The sequence below is a fragment of the Botrytis byssoidea genome (genome assembly GCF_014898295.1).
Source record: "Botrytis byssoidea strain MUCL 94 chromosome Unknown BBYS_029, whole genome shotgun sequence".
Classification (NCBI taxonomy): Eukaryota; Fungi; Ascomycota; class Leotiomycetes; order Helotiales; family Sclerotiniaceae; genus Botrytis; species Botrytis byssoidea.
Genome location: NW_024065870.1, coordinates 367951 through 387486, shown reverse-complemented (window position 1 = coordinate 387486; position 19536 = coordinate 367951). Strand labels below are relative to the sequence as shown.

The following is a 19536-nucleotide window of genomic DNA, read 5'->3' as shown; positions in this document are numbered from 1 at the left end:
AAGCTAATGGCGGGAGGAAAATTTTGGAAGTTTCACTCAAAATCCACCACAACAGTAGTGCCCATAGACACTGAGCTCACTGAGAAGTTTGGTCTCTTCCACTTGAACCCAATTCCTGTGCTTCCGAAGAATGGAGAGTCGCCTTATAGGATTGATATCGTGGCACTGCATGGTATAAAAGGCGATGCATTCAGAACCTGGACAGAGAAGAACGAAGATGGTGTCAAAAATATGTGGTTGAGAGATCAGCTACCCAATGAATTACCAGGTGCTAGAATATTCTCGTTTGGATATGATGCGAATGTACTGTTTAGTCGAGGGACAGGTACAATAGAAGATTTCGCAACAAATCTTCTGGAGGATTTGGTGAGAGTGAGAAAGGATGACTCGAATCAAAAGCGTCGGATCATTTTCATATGTCATAGCATGGGAGGTATCGTGCTGAAGAAGGCACTTGTCAAGGCTGTCGACAATAACCTTTACAAAAATATATTTGACTCCACATCCGCCATTCTCTTCCTTGCCACTCCGCATATGGGTTCCGATGAAACCAAGATACCTTTGTCTGTTGCTAACTTTGCAAATGGCTTTCTTTCGGTTCCGATGAGATTGAGTGGTCGTGTGAGAGATGATCTGATAATGCCTCTCGCGCGAGGTTCCCACATTTTGAGAGATGTGCAGCAAACCTTTAAGGAGAAGAAATTATATGAAGGCATTTCGATTGCTAGTTTCCAGGAACAGGTCATTTGTGCGGGATTAAAAGGACTGATTGTTGATAAGGAGAGTGCTCTATTGCACATTCCAGCTGAGCGGGCGGTGCCAATAGATCGTCATCATCGAAATATCTGCAGATTTGGTGGGCCTGAAAGCAAATCATACCAAAGGATTTTCGGAATTTTGAAAGAGTATGCTGATGAAGCTAATTCAAGTGAGTTCTTTGCAAGCCAGAAAGCATTGATTCGAGATACTAACGTGACCGGAAAGGAGTCCCTGAAGAACTCACACCTGAGGACAAAGGTAAGCAGTTCGTTTTCGCATGGCATATCAATTTAACTCACATATCTAGCTGTATTATCCTCGATATACTATCCCGAACTGGGGCAGAGACGTCGCAATGCGAACAACGCCTACAAAGGCACCTGCAGCTGGATCTCCGAAAATCGCTCCTACCTTCAATGGAAAGACTCTCAACGAAGTTTAATATGGATCAAGGGCAAACCAGGTGCAGGTAAATCTACACTTATGGCATATGTCTTGTCAAATTTCCGCCATAGCGATTCTCGCCACCTAGTACTGAATTTTTTCTTCCATGGTCGTGGTGTCCCTCTCCAAAAGAGTCCCGAAGGAATGTATAGGGAATTGTTATATCAACTTTACTCACAAGCATCACCTATTCGCGAACAACTCCGAAACTCCTTTGCCGAAAAGAACGCGTCGAGACAGTTGGAGAATGATTGTGTTTGGACTGAAGATGAATTGAAAGTATGGCTATTCAATGCCATCACTTGGATTGCGCAATCAAGACCGGTTACATTATTTGTTGACGCACTCGATGAAGCTGGCGACGACAATGCAAGAATGCTGATTGATTATTTTGATGATATGAAGAAGAGAGTGTCACAAGATGAAGATGGTGGATCCTTAAGAATTTGTGTTTCTTGTCGGCATTATCCCAATGTGACCTTGAGTGAGGGCTTTGAGGTCAACGTAGAAAATCATAACATACGGGATATTGCAGTTTTCGTTCACGCACAACTGGTATCGAAAATCATCAACTGGGACAACGATAGGGTGGCTATTGAGGGTAGAGAAAAGATGGAAGCAGCTATTGTGAAGAAATCACTGGGTGTCTTTCAATGGGTCAAGCTTGTGGTTCCCATGGCTGCCGAGACATTCAACGATACGGAAAGTCTTAAGGAAGTTCACGTTATGCTGGAAAAGGTACAGGATGACCTCGCAGCTGTGTACGATAATATTCTGACTAATGTCATCAAAGTTAAATATCGACCCAAAACACTGCTGTTGATGCAATGGGTTGCCCTTGCTGAGCGACCTTTAACTGCTACCGAATTGAGAATTGCGATGGCATGCGATGAAGGATCTGAAAATCCGGGACAAAAAAGATGGGAGGAGAGTCAGGATTATATCGAGTCTGATAGGCGAATGGAGACTTTATTGAAGACATTTTCTGGAGGGTTGGTGGAGATAGCTCTGTATACCTCGGGGTTATATCGCGTACAATTCATTCATCAGACGGTTGTCGACTTCATGTTCTCAGGAGGCTTACTCTACCTAGTGCAAGTTTCAACACCACTGGTGACCAGGGCCTTTGCAGTCGACGCCGAAAGTGCCAATACTCAGATCATTGGGCAGAGTCAAGACCGTCTCTCAAGATCCTGTATGAACTACTTCAAACGTCCAGAGATATTACAAGAAGACTGGTCCAATGACTCTGAAAGTCTCGAGGAACGGAAAAGACATAAATATCATTTTTTTGAATATGCCGTAGAAAAATGGTCAATACATGCAGAAAAAGCGGAGAGGCGAGGACAGTGTCAGAAACACTTGATTCAACAACTGGAACAACCCCCTGGCTTTTTCAGAATATATACCAACATGCTTGAGTCTGTCGCTGTACATAATTATGGTGTACAACGTGGTTCGACAATATTACATCTCATGGCATATGCAAATCTTCAAACTCCCACCCGAGAAATCCTTCAAAGGGGTGATTCAGTTGAGGATCAGGATCAGAACTGGTCGAGACCATTACACTGTGCTTCCTATCAGGGCCACAAAGAGATGGTACAATTACTTCTCGACGCTGGTGCCGATATCAAAGCTACACAAAACGGTAGATCAACTGCTTTAGAAGTTGCAGCATCTCGACATCACGATGATGTCATTCAAGTCTTACTCGAAAGAGGAGCAAATATCAATGACGTCTCAAATTCCGGTACTGCTCTGGAAGGGGCGTGCTTTAGTGGCGACATAAAATTGGTCCAAAGATTGTTGGCTATTGGAGCTGCAGTCAATCCAGAGGCAAAGTTTGGAGGTACTCCCTTGAAAGCGGCCGCGAGAAAAGGACATGCGGACGTCGTTCGACTTCTTTTAGATAATGGCGCAAATGTTGATCAATACGATGATTACAATGGAACAGCTCTCCAAACTGCAGCTTGGGCTGGCCAGATAGAAGTAGTCAAAATACTTTTGGAGAAAGGAGCCGCAGTCAATGCACAAGGTGGGAATTTCGGTGGTGCGCTGCAATGTGCTGCAGATTCAACATCTCTATACAACAATGTCGGCACCACCATGGAGCTTCTCGAACTGTTGATAAATCACGGCGCTGAAATCAATATGAGTGGTGGGATATGGGGAAGTCCATTCGCCGCAGCTGTCAAAGGGTTTGGATCTATAGATTCCAACGGTGGGAAAATTGATCCACGCATCCAGCTTTTAATTGACCGAGGGGCCGATGTTAATTTACCTCCTGGGAAGAACGGAAATGCTTTAATTGCCGCAGCATCGCATGGAAATATCAAGCTCATGGAGCTGATTTTAGATCGTGGCGCTGACATTGATACATTGACTGATTATGGTGACACGGCATTAGCCATTGCATCAGATACTCCTTGGAAAGCGCACCCAGATGCTGTTAAATTTCTCCTGCGCAGAGGTGCCGATGTAGACCTACACTTCTCATGTCTGGGCTCGTCTCTTAGAGGCCCACCCATTCAACGTGCTGCAAAACGCGGCCGATTGGAAATCGTACAAATACTCTTGCATGCGGGTGCCGACCTGAACGCTGGTGCTGGACAGGCAGGGACTGCACTTTGTGCAGCAGCTAGCAATGGCCACTTGGGAATATGCCAACTGTTATTGAACATGGGAGCAAATATTCATGCGGGAAGCATGAATGGGACAGCACTTCATGGTGCAGCGGAATGGGGACATGTAGAAATACTTCACTTGTTGCTAGCGCATGGGGCTCGAATCGATGATGGCTGCGAGCTGTGGGGAACGGCATTGCAGATGGCGGCGAGACAAGGGCGTCTTAATAGCTTTAACTTTTTATTGAGTAGGGGAGCAGACATCCGTCATATTGGAGGCTGCCACCATAATGTACTCCAAGCCTCGGCACACGGCGGAAACCCCAAAATCGTCGAGCAGTGTTTGGATAGTGGGATAAATGTTAACATCAGGGGAGGCGCGGGCGTAGAAACACCCCTCTTAGCTGCAGCTCAACAGGGACACGCTGAAGTCGTTAAATTACTATTGGATAGGGGTGCGAAAGATCTCAATGAGGGCTGGTTTTCAAGCGTCTGGTATCAGGCGGAAAGCAGAGGACATAGAGAGGTGTTGAATGTGTTGAAGCAGAGCGGTGTAGAGAAAGTAGGCTAGATAATTTGTTTTGCGTAGGTATCCTCAGAAACTTACCTGCTGTGATAGAAAGAGCACCACAAGGACTCAATGGGACTTCAGGTCGCTTTCTGACTCATCGATTTGACAACCATGATTCTTGTGACACGAATCATGTGATCAATATCATGCTCATAACTGTCTCAAGCTTCCATACATGGGGCCTCGAAGTCGGCCCTGAGCCATACACTTGAGGATCTAGAGCTTTGTCATGCAACCTTGTCGATCATGAATGTGGAGAGACTATGCGATAAACATCAATGCTGATAAGAGCTTCCAACCAACTTGAAACGACAATAGTATTGAACATGCTTGATGTCGATGATGTGCATGAATTATTCTCACAAAGTACACCATCTTCTTCAACGTTCAAAGCCAATCGACGTATAATATTTGGCTTAGCCTTTGATCATCTAACATTATCTCATGTCCATCAACAACATTGTTACACTATTGGCCGCTTCGTACCTGTTACACATTTCGTATAAATCTTTCGGATCACAGGTTTGAATTTGCTGGCAATGTTACCAAAAATATCCCGAACTACCAGCAAGGCTTTTATCCCGTATATGTGCACACATGTATGTGGCTTACCATCATAAGGGTTACCTGGGCCTATGAAAATGGTCAGAGTCTAATCCACTGAGGCTAAGTTTCGAGTTTAGTAAAGCTTAGTGCAACTTAAATCATCCTTGAATATCTTCAAGTAATCAAATATCAACCAATTATGTTTGATTAATTCTCCAATTTTCCATCGACCGTTGTTTCTAATCCGCAGACGTTCCTGAAATGGTCCCAGATTAGTTTCTACCAGGAGTCCTAGGAGTAGGTACCAGGACTAGGACTAGACCTAGTACTCATTAGTCTTTGGCGCAGCAGATCTCCTCGAAAAATCATTTCCCATGAGATACGACTCACGAGGTGATAATAATTAAACATTTACAGTCCTTTTCTTCATCTAATTAATTGCCTCTGTCTTGACATTACATTTCCATTTCTCACTCTTCTGTTACAAAAGTTCTTCTCTCAATTCGCTCTTTCTTTATATAAAATACGAAATAATATAGACTCTATACCCGCGGAAATTTGTGCATTTTAGCCATTTAAATCCTTTCGTTGATTCTGACGCCAGGTCGTGTTTAGGGGTCGAAGCGTGTTGGAAAATGAGTGTAAGTTCAGTGTTTCAATTCCTGTCAATCGAGTTTCAATCCTTCCCCCAAAGATATTTACCATTCTTTCACTTCTTCAATTGCTATATACTTTTGAACTTCATATTTATCTTCTCTCGAAAAGACACAACATTCAATTACTCTGGAAGTGATTAACTAATAAACATGTCACAGTACGGGTTAGTTATTCATCATCCCCCTGAACACACAATAACATCGACACGACCTTTCCGACAATGCCAAGATACAATGCGATAGACAAATTCACAGAGGACTCTACTGACAGTACTGGATTAGAAACGGATATGGAAACAGCGGGGCAAACCCGTATGCTCAACAAGCATCGCCAGGCTACCCTCAATCACCTCAATACGACAATGGAGGAGCAATGGGACGAGACTCTTATGGTGGTGAGCACGTTAGAACGCACAACAAGTATCATCTCATTAACATCAAATCAGGACAAAATGTAGAGATGTCATCTTTAGCTCAAAATGGAAGTGCACCCGGAGAGCAAGCCGATCCAAACTTCATTCTCAACTCATGTCGCGACATCGACTACCGAATTGAAGCGACTTCTTCCTTCGTTACCCGGCTGCAAACACTGAGAAACAGAGTAGGGAGTGAGCTTGACCAAGGGACAATCGCCAGAGACCTCGCAAACATTGCATCCGAGTCGAGTGTTGCATTCAAGAGTCTCATCAATGAAATATCCAGCCTCAAGAGAATGCCCGAGTCAGGAAGTCCAAGGAATCAACCACAAATTGGCAGAGTCCAACGTAAACTTAAGGGACAAATGGAGCAATACAAGGCGAAAGAGATGGAATTCGAACATGCAGTGCGAGACCAGATGAGACGAGAGTATAGAATTGTCAATGCCGATGCCACAGAAGAAGAAGTCAACGCTGCTGTTCCCAATGCAGAGCCTCAGCAAATGTTTCAACAAGCTTTAATGACTAGCAATAGACAAGGACAAGCTAATACAACTTTGAACGCTGTCCGACAACGAAACGAGGCCATCAAGAAGATTGAGAGAGATATCATAGAAATCGCCGAATTGTTCTCAGAGATGGAGAACTTGGTTGTACAACAAGAAGCTGCTGTAGTTAACATCGAAATGAAGGGCGAAGAAGTTGTCGAGAATATGGATAAGGGAGTTCAACAAATGGACACGGCAATTGTCAGTGCGAGATCAAGAAACAGAAAGAAGTGGTATTGCTTAGGTCTTGTTGGTATGTATCCCTTGCATCTCCTCACATCCCTCACTTTAATCTTTCAATCACTAACATAACATTTCACAGTTATCATTGTTGCCATTATCGCAATCGTCTTAGCTGTACACTTCACCAGTGGCAAATCAGACGACAATGCCAAAACTACTACCAAGAGAGCGGTTATTCCAGGTACCGACTTCACTACATCAGACAGACTTGTCGTACCAGGAGCGAGCTTTGTAGAATCAAGAATGGTGGTCGCAGGCAAGGAATGGAGCGAAGAAAAGGCAGTTGTCCCAGGTGCGGATTTCACACCTGTGGTAAGAAAGTGGAAGAAATTCATCGCATGAGTGGGATGAATTTTCGAATGAGAGGGAAATGATGTTTGTATATGGCAGGCCCAGTTGCGCTCTTGATGTTTTCAATTTTCTTTTGTCTTTTCTGCGAATATGCATATGTTACTGAACTTATATCAAATGAGCTGTGCATAAATAAGATTTGGGCGTATATGATGATTTTCCAGTTCAAGGACTGAAGAAGAGAAGGAAAGGGGAAAGGAGAAGGAAGGGGAAAATTGTCCTTTCTAACACAAGCACGTTGAGATGAGACGTGCCTCGATACAAAACATTTCTTTGTGTAAGAATAATAGGTTTATATGGGAGGAAAAATTATATACCGTTTGATAGGGGTTGGGGAGTTCTCCGTTTCCTTAGTTTTGAGAGGAGAGGGTGGGATTGATGTTTTTATAGAATATTGTAGTGTTGCTTTTAATATACGGTAGCTTTTTGTAATGAATCTTAACTGAAATATATCTGAAGTTTGTTTATGCTTGTTTTGTGGGCTTGTATTTTCGAGAGATGAATAGCTTGTTATTGTATCTGCTGTTTTGGTATTGGATGACAAGTTTTACTTGTGAGGTTAGTTTTCTGTGTTTCAAGTTGTTGTATTTCATCCCTGGGCTTTGATCATCTTGTTTCGCTCGTACTGGTTGTTAGACCTACGGATTCATTGCACTTCTTCATCTCATCTCGTCCCATCTGACACTTTTCTGCCATCTGCTTCATCCACGCATTTCTTCAATGTTCACGTTTCTGCTAAACCTCACTCATCATATCCCGCATGTGTATACGCCTCCTTCTATATTTCTATATCTCACCCCCTTTCTCAATCTTTCCATTTACTCTCTTTGAAATCCCAAGTCTTGACTCTTTACCACCTTCCCTTCCCTTCCCTTCCCTTTCCTATCCCTTCACTTGAAACACAGAAGAAACTACCTAGCTACCTATGCACCGAGTATATATTCACTCCTCGCTACTCGGTAATCATCATTTAATCCCATTTCATCCATCCACAATATCAACATCATCTCATCCCATCAATCTCCCACATATAAAGCATATTCCTACATCATCTACATCCAATTCAATATTCACTAACACATCACATCGCATCCCCTCGGTTAACATAATCAATCTACCTATCCAAATTTCCTCGGTTAGTCGACGATTAATCATCCTTTATCTTTAATTTCACATTCACTGTCAGATACACAAAGGGGGGTGGATGAGCGTGATATGAGGAAGAGATAAGAATTCATATTAGAACTAGATATCCTTCCTATACCCGCGATTTTCCTCCATCTCATTACTATCTCAACACCTTCTCATTTTTCATTTTTCATTTTTCATTTTCATTTTCATTTATTGATTAACTGATCTATCTCATTACCCGGCCACCTGCTTATATTCATCTTTACAGTTATTATTGTTGTTGTCATTGCTATTTAGATAATGATTCTTTGTATTCGTCCTTGATCTTTCATCTCACCTCATCGTCCATCTCTTTACTATCTTCTAAAATCTCGATTCTCATTCTCAATCTTATTTTCATTCATATTCTCACTCTCATCCCACCTCTTTACTTTTACTTTTTCTTCCTACTAAAACTCTCATCCTTATTCAACTATCCCACTTCAATCATCATCCATCATCCATCATTCATCTCTACCTAATTCCACACTTCAACCACGGCAGTATAACACCACTACCATCAGTATCACCGTCTCCGGCTAACCATTCCCTCCCCAATCTCCCCATTTCCACCCCAAAATCCAAGTCCCCCTTCCATTCCATTCCATTCCATTCCATCCCATCCCCTCCCTCACCCACTTCCCTCCTCATATCACATCACATCACAACACATCCAAATCCCAACTACACCCCTTACCCCCACTCCACCCCAATCTACATATACCCACCTACCTAGGTAAACCTCCATCTCCATCTGATCTCCCCTCCCATCCACCCACCTCCTTCCAATATATGTTCTCTCCAGAACATACCACTTACTTAGTCCCCCCTAATCATCCCGAGTACCTTGATGATTTTCACTTATGTATGTACTTAGCACGTCATTTACCCCCTCACCTCACCTCACCTCATCTCATCTTATCTCATTTTCTTCCTCTTCACACAACAATGGGTATCAAACTCGCGGGATTCCATCGTATCACATCGCATCACATTGAAGCACTCATGAATACCCGTGGGCGTTCGAGGTATGATTAATCAAACCAAAGTAATGCACGAAATCAACCGATATAAATTATCTCACTCCATTTCCGCTATAGGTACCGCTTAAACCTTTCCTTCTAGAACAAACATTAAAAGATAAACCAATCATCCTGCCCGTCAATTCCATACCTAACATACTGATCTGATACCCCGCTCCATGTCCTCCCAATCCCGTCTCGCTTAAACCTTGATGTCATGTCTATTTACCATGAAATATTAATATGATATTGCGCCTATGATATACGCCTATGATAATCCGTATCATGCTATGCCGTGCTGTACCGTGTCATCGTGTTACCATGTCGTAAATGTATGTATTAGTTAATATATGCAACTCCACCTGTCCCAAAAACGTTTCCGCATGCCCAAAGTGTACATCCATTCGTATCCAGTCTTGTAAATCAAGAAGCTTCAAATGCCTCTCCTTCTGCCTCGAGCTCCCTCTGCTCTTCTTCCGCTGACTGCAATCCAGCTATTGCCATATCTCGTTCTTCGTCTCGTTCTTCATCAGCTTCTTCTCCATCAAAGTTGTTCACACCCATCTCTCTCATATCCCAGCCGACACCACCAATGACCTTACGTAGAATATCCATCCGTTTATCGAATCCCTCAAGGATCTTGTCCAAATCCAAATTCGCAATCTCTTTTTCATTCATCTCCTTTGTTTCCTTCCCTTTCCCCTTCTCCCGACTCCCACTCAACTCCTTGTCCCCTCTTTGAACAGGTATTCCCACCCCATCAATCCTCAACATCAACCCACCTCCCTTTTCCTTCTTTTCTCCGCCCTCCTCACCCACACTTTCGAAGATCGGAGCTTTCCCAATCTCACATCCCATAACCTGCCATTTATCACTCAGACTTTGAGCTCTCACTACTCTATCTCCCGTTTCATTCATATCGATAATGATAACTCTTTCCTCTCTCTGTTTCCCCTGCGTATCCTTGTTTTCCTTCTTCGTTGCTACTATCGATTTTGACCTTGAGCTTGAGCTCGAGCCCGAAGTTCTTAATTCCCCAGAACTCTTGTTCGTCATGGAATTACTATTCGAAGTATCTGTATTGGATGCATCCGGTAAACTTCTCAAACAAGCCTCTTTCAATTCCTCACAATCCTCATCATCCGAAAATATATAATGGATCTTACACGGATGGTGTGTCGTTGGTGTTTTCGGGTTTCCATCTCCATCCTCAACTCCCATAGTCGAATCTGTAATCAATGTGAAGTATCCAGCGAAAGAAGCCACTTCTTCTCTAGGCATCTGCGAGCCGTCTTGTGAGTCAGATGGTTGTTGAATATGTACTAAAGGATCTGCGACATGCGGAGGATATTCTGGCATCTCGGGGAATGGTTCTCCATATGTGTATAATTCTTCTGCAGTAGGTGAAGCGAGCCGACGTTGGTGATCGGGAGAGATATTTCGCGTATCTCTAGGAGATCTACTTTCTTCAGCAGTAGGTGAAGCACATAATCGATGGTCTTCAGCAGAAAGATGTCGAGCCTCTCTTGGCGAAACAGAATATCTAATTTCCTGCGGAGAATTCGACAGATACTGGGGATTCTTTGGAGAACCGGATATCGAAATATTTCGAGGAGAGGTAGATATATGAAGTGTATGATCCTGAGCTCGAGAGGGCGGAGGATCAAGAGAATCGGGTTCATTTGTAGACATGATGGATGGATATATACTTGACTACCCCGTTTGCGTACAGTTGCGTTTTGTTGGGAAAGATGACGGAGAGGCGGGCTTGGAGTAGTTGTGTAATGATGAATATTGGTTAGCAAGCTGTCTTGGTATAGTTGTGCATATGCCGTGCAATGTGATCGCGGGGATTCTTGATATTACAAGATCTTTAATGAATTACGAACAGTTGCGAGAAAGGTTGGAGCTTGAGCTCTGGATGATTGATTGTAGACGCATTATCGATGGCTTGGCGTATGTCTTATCTTATCGGCACGTGATCATGATCGAGGTTCTAGATCTCTTCATTCCATTAGTAAAGCAGACTTCACTTTGCAACTACATTTGAACTGATGATTGAAGAGTATATTTCTCTATTCCATATTTCATCTTCCTATTAAACTAAATACCTCTCCTGCTATGCTCAGTATAAACAACCCGAGCACATATATTCATCCATCAATGCCATCGCTTCCAGAAAAAAAAGACTCTTTGCGCCAAATATAATATCCGCTTTCGTATTGCTTCGTAAAACTACACAAGGCTGTGTAAGTACATAATATACAATGTATTTTGCTTATGTATTTCCTCCGCTTCCTATCTTCAAAACTTTATCAAACTAGAAGAGTAAAGATACCACCCCCAACAGCAGCCATTGTTATCGCGAAACCACCAACGAAGACTCTAGCCCATTCAAATGGTGCAGGACCTCCTGATCCAGCAGATTTTTTCGAAGAGCTAGTCGCTGATGATGTAGACGTAAACCCATCCTCAGCATTCAATCCCGTGGCAGTGGGATTGTACGTTGCTGCTTGACCAGTTCCAGTCGCAGTCGCTGTTACACCAACTCTTGGAATTCCGGAAGCTGTTTGAGTGACAGCTTCTTCATTTGGTGCACTCGATGCACTTGGGATAGGTGCACCTGCGCTTGCAAATGGTACGATATTGGATCCAGTAGCGTCAAAATCGGTTTGGGCAAGTCCGATTCTGTTATTGTCGAGGTCATAGACAGCGTATGCTGATCTCAAGAACGTATCACCGAAAAGCGTGGGGTTTGAGCCGGCAGCTTGGATACCGAGTTGACAAGCTGCCTCACCATTGTCGTAAGTTGGTGTACGGCCATTGCTTGTGGTGAGAGGTAATACGAGTTGTGACACATCCACCTTGATGGTGGGGCCACCCACTCCCCCAAAACCGTAGTTTATGCTACCAGTCTTCTTGGCTAGAGCACATGGAACTACTACCGCACCAAGTTGTTGAGAGACTGTTGCTCCAAGTTCTTCGAAAACAATAGCTGCAACGTCATCAGGTAGAAGGGTAATGGTGGTTCCAGAATCGAGGATTGCTGGGCGAGCAAAATCGGTAGGGGTCAATTGATCAGTTCCAGATGAGGATTGAACTGAGAGAGAAGTCCAAGCTACAGTAAAGGATGTTACTGATCCTCCACGAGAACTTGGGTAGACATTGACTGTGACTAAATCACCCACGTATTTCTCTGTGTCAATACCACCGAATAATATTGAGCCAGTACTTGATTCTGTCTAGACGTCAGCTCTGTTCTCATGATCATCCTGTGAAGGGTGAAACTCACGTAAATCATCTAACCACAAGCTATAGGCATTTGATTTGATCAATCCTGAAGAGACCATCACATTCGGTAAATTTGGGTACGTAGTCCCGTTTCCAGTCTGAATATTTGCTTCGGAGCTATTGTATCCAATACCCATGATTCCAATTGAGATAGAAGTATTGGTAGCCAAACCCATTGTGAAACCTTTAACAGTTGCTCCACCAATTGAGAATGTATCTTGGAAATAATCTCCAGTGGATCCAGTTCCATCTACGTATGAAATATTGAAAGCATCTTGGTCTACGTCGAGAAAAGTCTTGGATGCAGAATAATCAACTAAAGGATGTTAGCAAGCCTCCATAATTAGATTTGCTTCAGAAGTATAGATATACATACAACTTCCCCCCGGGCATCCCCCATCTCTAGTATCCTCACAAATGCTCGCGCTCGAACTCGGCACCCAAACATCAGAACTACCCGTATCGATTTGTAAACTCAGTGCCTGTGCCGGTGACCCCACTGTAACATTGGCATAATATAATCCACTAGTTACAGCATTTCCCAGACTGGCCGTGACTGTATCTGCCCTTTCTTCAACTCGCATCACCTCTCCCATACCCCGTCGCTGGAGGTATTGTTGACGCCTTTGTAATTGTTCTGCTTCATTGGCATGATTCTTGGCGATTGACATTTGAATGGTGTTTGCACCTGCAGAGCTCAAAAGCGAAGAGCTCAGCAGTAAACTTGCGAGTATTGTAGATCTCGCCATGTCTGCGGTATTTTAGGTATTATCGATAGAGAGAAGATGGCGGAAGAGAAAAGGTGTAGGAGGTCGAGGAGAGGGAAGAGAAGGAGAAAGAGGAGGAAGAGAAAAGGTAAATTCGTGAATGGCCAAGAGAAGGAAAGAAGATTGAGGCTGGAAATGAGTGAATCGTATTTATTTTCTTTCGTCACAGTAGCTGATGGCGAAGGTGGAGTGGGATAGTATTGGGAATTGTACCGTGGTTTCCTTGTCCCTCTATCGTGATTGGACCATTTGAGGGCAACTAGGTTGAGACGGCAGCACTATCCTCTACCTAGGCAGCTAGCGAAGTAAGCTTTGATAGCTGTGATAGCCTTCTTTCCTTAAATCAAGGTTAATTCAACCCAAAGTCCTTGTTTAGTGCAAAGTTAATGGGATGGCACGATGGATGGATGAGCCAGCTCGGGAAGAGAAAGGGAAAACCCCAAGACGGCAGAAGATCTTGGAATAACCCTATTAGTAATATTCTCTGGTTGTATTTGAAATTTTGAATCGATGGTAAGATGGTAAGATGGTAAGATTAATGAAATTGAATGGGTAAGGAAATCTAGATTTTCTAAATTTTCAAGAAGAATCCGTACTGTTGTTTAATTGAACCGTTCCATACAATCTCTCTCATTGGGAGGTAAGATTACAATACAAGTGTTACCTCTCTCATGCAAGTAGGTGTTGATTGTAATCTTACAATGGGGGCGGAAGATTTTATATTGAAATTGAAATCGTACCTGGGTATTTATTTATGCACGCAATCTGATCCCCAAAAAGTAACAAGAGATAAAAATTAGGACCCTAGAGAAAGATCCAATAACAAGTTTCTCTTTCCTTTATTTCATTTCGTCTGTTCACAACCAATATCTACTATGTAGATACCGTAGATTCCTAAATATAAAATATCCAAGCCTTTACTCCTTTATTCTTCCGCGTCCCCAGCCATCATGAATGATGTGTCCCAACGTTCCAGATGGTGGAAAAGGCGCTTTGTAAAACGGGAACCAAAGAAACGTGTCCGTATAGCCAAGATTTGAGACTCGTTGTCACTCCGTAATGCTTTTCCCGTTTCTAAAGGGAGATGTAGGGCTTAGAATGTCCAATCACATATGATGACTACTTTCCACGTCTGACATTCCTATTCCTTTCGTCCAAATACACTCAGCTAGCTGAACACAAATTAGTTCTCCGCATGAAGATACATTCCGCCACAAGTCATATTGTACGCAATCACACTGTCGTGATCTTCCCCAAGTAACAAGCCGTTGCATTTTACCACAGCAAACCATACCATATGTAGCAAGGGACTCTTTTGATACGCACATTCATCCCGTCACAACATTCGGAGTATCACCAGATCAACGAGATTGTAAATAGCTCTACCAGGATTATTTTCTCTTGCCCCTCGACCCTCAAAAGCCCCCCGGATTAATCGGCAACTAGCCGTGCACTGCCTTCAACCCAAAAGGGTTATGAAAAAGGCTTGGCGAAAGCTTGTAATGAAAGAAATTGTGTGAGCCCTGGAGTGCGGCGGTAAAGTGAGACCCTTCCACAAAATAACATCGTTGTGAATAGTTTTGGTGAGAAGTATATTATTCGATGGGGTGACTGATAATACAAGTGCCTACCTAGCTCATACTAAGCTAGATGTCGAAGAGTCTAATAACCGAATTCATTCGGTTGAAGGGAAAGGGGCGAGGAAAGAGATTATCAGCGAATATCTGACGGACATCACTACCGGTATGTTTTGATTTGTGGTAGCCACGGGAAGTAACCTGAGTTTAAGTTTCTGTCATTGTTTGAGGAGCAGCATCGGCAGTTGTAGGGGTCGAGTCGAGGTATGTTTTGGTTCTATCATATACGTAAGGTAGGCAGCAATGAATGTCCCGCACCATGTGGCTGTGCAACGGTAGGTACTGATGACGTATATGTTTTCATGATGCTATCGAATATTTGCGAGGCTCGATAGCTCTATCTAGTGGTTTTTCTGTTCTTTGTTCTTTGTCTTTGAGGGATTTATCCATTTGGTAGATTCCTGAGGTAGTAAGGTAGTGAGGTAGTCTAAAAGTGTGCTACTTATCAGATATTAGCAGGTCGAGTGAGGAGCGTTCTAGCAACTTTTGTGCTCTCATGCGATCAAATCTCAGTGCCTAGGTAATTCTTCGCACGGCGGAGAAAACGTTCTACGATTGGTAAAATTCGCTCTTCGCTGAAGAGTGTATAGCTGGCGTCATGGTTTTAGATGGCAAATTCAGGAGGACTTCATTACATTTGATATCACATGATAACCTCGCGAAGAGACGAGCCTACCGAGGGAGAGGAGAAGATACTTTAGTAGATGCTACCAGGTTGTCGAAAACAGAAACTCTTGCTGGAAGTGCTCAAGTATTCGAGAAAAGTTAATACTATAAAGCATTTACGATACGGACTTCATAGTCGACATGCTAAGAACCGTGGAATACGTCGAGAACAAATTAAAATTTGAGGGTTGTGAGTGTGAGGTAGAGAATGTCATCCATCTGAATCACCTTGCGTCTCTACTCAATTCTTCTGCAGGTTCAACCTTTAGTGTGGATTTATAAACTGATCTCTTCGCTACCATTCGAGATAGGATGGCCCTATGAGTCGCAGAAATGATAGAATAACCTTCTCTTGGTCTTGATTAAGCCCAGAAACCGTTCTCGATAGATATTGTTGAGGATTCCTCGAGAAACGAAAGAGCATATACAATACAAGAAATCGTCTAATATGTACACAGCAAAAGTAGATTCGGTTGGTATCCTTTTGGAATTGAATTGCAAAAATCCACGGTAGGAATGATGAAGCCCGTGAATAAACATGCCCAATAGCTTTTCCCCTCGACTAATAGAGCCAGAGAAATGAAAGAGGGATTATCAAAGCATATGGTGAATCTTTTACTGTTATTGATGGAGAGGCTCAATCTGTTTATTCGAGAATCGTAGAGAGATCTCGAGGTTCAATCAATAATATAATATAAGCCTTGTATATTAGGTTCAAATACTAGACTTATCCAGCTTCAACTTTCAAGCTCGCTCTCCATCGCAAAGCTCAATTCGGAAACTCTCAAGGAAAAAGAGGCCATGGACAAGCGAAGATGTCAATTCGCCCTTCTGTCAAATCATGGTCTTCGACTTTAAGACTACCTAAATCTTCTTTCCCGTAAGCAAATCTTTGGTTTGGCTAGTCAATTGTTAATTATTTTTTCGAACCACCAATTGACTATAACATCATCAGTCCTCGTCCTCTCCCTGCAGAGCAACCAAAATACCTTCAACGATGCTCCGATGATCTTTACAAATGGCAAAGCCATGAAAGATCTACCAAGAAGCCGTTTATTCTTCATGACGGTCCTCCATACGCCAACGGACCTCTTCACGTGGGACATGCTGTAAATAAACTCTTGAAGGATATTATTTGTCGAACCAAGCTTCAACAGGGTCACCGAGTTGTGTGGGTTCCAGGATGGGATTGCCATGGTCTTCCGATCGAGATCAAGGCTCTTGAGCAAGAACGCGAGAAGAATAAAGATGGCGGAGGGGTATTGGATGCCATTGGAATTCGGAAAGCTGCTCGGAACCTAGCAAGCAAAACCGTAAAAGAACATATGAAAGGCTTCCGGGAATGGGGTGTCATGGCAGATTGGGATAAGGCTTGGAAGACAATGGATAAGACATTCGAAACCAAACAACTTGCAGTTTTCCAGGAAATGGTCAAGAAAGGCCTTATTTTTCGACGTTACAAACCGGTTTATTGGTCACCTTCATCAAGGACAGCTCTTGCAGAAGCGGAGCTTGAGTACAACAACGAACATATTTCAACGTCTGCTTATATCAAATTTCCTATCACGAACATTTCCAACGAACTAACAGACATCATCCCCAATTTAAATAAACTTTCGGCATTGATATGGACTACTACACCTTGGACCCTTCCCGCAAATAGAGCCATTGCATTTCATCAAGATCTGACTTATTCTGTTGTCAAATGTGACGACGAACACCTGATCATTGCCGATTCTAGAATCTCTGCCTTACAAGAGTCATGTTTCAAAGATAAAGCCGTCGAGATTGTTCAACGAAATATTCCTAACTCCGTCCTCAAAACTCTAACGTATACCAATCAACTTCATGGCCAAAACTCTGATGTTCAACCCTTGATTCATGCCGATTTTGTATCGGCTGATTCTGGCACTGGACTGGTTCATTGCGCCCCTGGCCATGGTATGGATGATTATGAGGTTTGCACTCGTCTTGGTATAGAAGCTGTTGCTCCTGTAAATGATCTTGGCTGCTTTACCGATGCTGCTCTTCCTGACGATCCAAGTGCTTTGTCAGGTAAGTCGGTTTTAGATGATGGCAATATGGAGGTTCTGAAACTTCTCGGAGATCAAGTTCTATTCATATCAAAATATAAGCATAAGTATCCTTACGATTGGCGAACAAAACTTCCAGTCATTGTCAGAGCCACAGAACAGTGGTTTGCAGATGTTGGAGATGTCAAGAGTGTTGCTCTAGAAAGGTTAAACGATGTGTCATTCATCCCTCAAACCGGAAAGCAAAGATTAGAAAGCTTCATCAAATCTAGGAGTGAATGGTGTATCTCGAGACAACGAGCTTGGGGGGTTCCAATACCTGCACTGTATGACGAAAATGGCACAGCCTTGTTAACTGATGCAAGTGTTGCACATATTCTATCAGTTATCGATGAACGAGGCATTGATGCATGGTGGTCAGATCCAGAGAACGATCCGGCATGGATTCCCGCCGGAATGAACGGTACATATCGACGAGGCAAAGATACTATGGATGTTTGGTTTGACAGTGGCACTAGTTGGTCGCAGACCAACCAACGTGCTGATGTTTACTCTGAAGGCACTGATCAACATAGAGGGTGGTTTCAATCAAGTTTATTAACTCACACCGCTGTTGCTGATAGTTCAGAGGCACCTTTCAAAACATTGATAACACACGGTTTCACCCTTGATCAAAATGGCAAGAAAATGTCTAAATCAATTGGGAATACAATAGCGCCGAGCCAAATAATGGATGGTTCCCTTCTTCCGCCTGTGAAAATAAAGAAGGGCGGTAACATTTCTCAAGGACTGGGAGCTGATGCATTACGCTTATGGGTCGCTAGCAGCGATTATACTAAGGACCTTGTCATTGGTCAACCAGTTCTTGCGACTGTAAACTCCGCTTTACTAAAGTATCGAATCACTTTCAAAATGTTGCTCGGATCAATGCATCAGAGTGCCAGGACTTCACCATTGACTAAACTGGACAAAATAGCTTTGGTTCAATTGCGAGCAGTCATGGCTGAAGTCGACTCGGCTTATGATTCATACGAGTTTAACAAGGCTGTAAGTGCAATCAATCGATGGATCCACACAGACCTTTCCGCATTTTACCTTGAAGCTAGTAAGGATAGACTTTACTGTGGTGACGGAGGAGGTGTCCTGGAAGAGATATTCCACGGTCTCCTGAAGATGTTAACTCCAATCACTCCTTGCCTTGTTGAAGAGGTTTGGAACCATCTGCCTGCCTGGATGGCTGCTGAAAATCCAGTTCATCCATTTCATCGTGAATTTCTTGATCCTATTATCTCTTCGAGTCGGCTCTCTGCCGCAGAATGTTCATTGATCGAGCAAGACATTCCATGGTTATTAATGGCACAGACTGCCATTAAGAGCGCACAAGAAGAGGCTCGCTCTGAAAAGATTATCGGGTCTTCTTTAGAATCATCCGTGTTGATAGATATGCCATCAAAAGGCCACGAGGTATTCAAGCGCTATGCAGATGAGCTAGAAAGTATTTTTGTTGTATCATCCGTGGAGTTCGGTAGCGATGTTAATAGAGGAGATTGGAAGTTTTCCGCGAAGTTGCATCCACCAGGATGGCATAACCCGGATGACGAAGGAAAAGTATGGGTTCTACCTCCTAAAGACAAAAAGTGCCCTAGATGTTGGAGGTATGTAGCTCCAGTAGAGGATGAGCTTTGTGGGAGATGCGGAGATGCTATTGCTGTATAAGTATTGTTTATGTACGAATCTGTCAATGAATAAAAGATACCCACTTCTCACACTGTCAACCGCATTCAAACCA

The 19536-nt window shown here is 43.2% G+C and overlaps 5 protein-coding genes across 5 annotated transcripts; 3 read left to right on the top strand and 2 right to left on the bottom strand.

Moving 5' to 3' along the window:
* Window positions 1-6: 6 nt before the first annotated feature.
* Window positions 7-4401, top strand: EAE97_010684 (uncharacterized protein; the record flags this gene model as incomplete). The annotated part of the gene is made up of 3 exons (XM_038881199.1): window positions 7-928; window positions 985-1017; window positions 1067-4401. 3 exons carry the CDS (start codon window positions 7-9, stop codon window positions 4399-4401), a joined length of 4290 nt encoding a protein of 1429 aa, XP_038728060.1.
* Window positions 4402-5753: 1352 nt separating this feature from the next.
* EAE97_010683 (uncharacterized protein) lies at window positions 5754-7152 on the top strand (the record flags this gene model as incomplete). The annotated part of the gene is made up of 4 exons (XM_038881198.1): window positions 5754-5767; window positions 5886-5998; window positions 6050-6820; window positions 6890-7152. 4 exons carry the CDS (start codon window positions 5754-5756, stop codon window positions 7150-7152), a joined length of 1161 nt encoding a protein of 386 aa, XP_038728059.1.
* A 2624-nt stretch (window positions 7153-9776) lies between these two features.
* Window positions 9777-11045, bottom strand: EAE97_010682 (uncharacterized protein; the record flags this gene model as incomplete). The annotated part of the gene is made up of 1 exon (XM_038881197.1): window positions 9777-11045. The coding sequence occupies one exon, from the start codon at window positions 11043-11045 to the stop codon at window positions 9777-9779; it is 1269 nt and encodes a 422-aa protein (XP_038728058.1).
* Window positions 11046-11400: 355 nt separating this feature from the next.
* Window positions 11401-14264, bottom strand: EAE97_010681 (uncharacterized protein). The gene is made up of 4 exons (XM_038881196.1): window positions 14152-14264; window positions 13021-13867; window positions 12646-12960; window positions 11401-12591 (listed from the first exon to the last, which is right to left on the bottom strand). The coding sequence occupies exons 2-4, from the start codon at window positions 13391-13393 to the stop codon at window positions 11669-11671; spliced, it is 1611 nt and encodes a 536-aa protein (XP_038728057.1). The 5' UTR covers window positions 13394-13867; window positions 14152-14264; the 3' UTR covers window positions 11401-11668.
* Window positions 14265-16529: 2265 nt separating this feature from the next.
* EAE97_010680 (uncharacterized protein) lies at window positions 16530-19463 on the top strand (the record flags this gene model as incomplete). Its single annotated transcript, XM_038881195.1, has 2 exons — window positions 16530-16594; window positions 16670-19463. The coding sequence occupies 2 exons, from the start codon at window positions 16530-16532 to the stop codon at window positions 19461-19463; spliced, it is 2859 nt and encodes a 952-aa protein (XP_038728056.1).
* Between the last annotated feature and the right edge of the window lie 73 nt (window positions 19464-19536).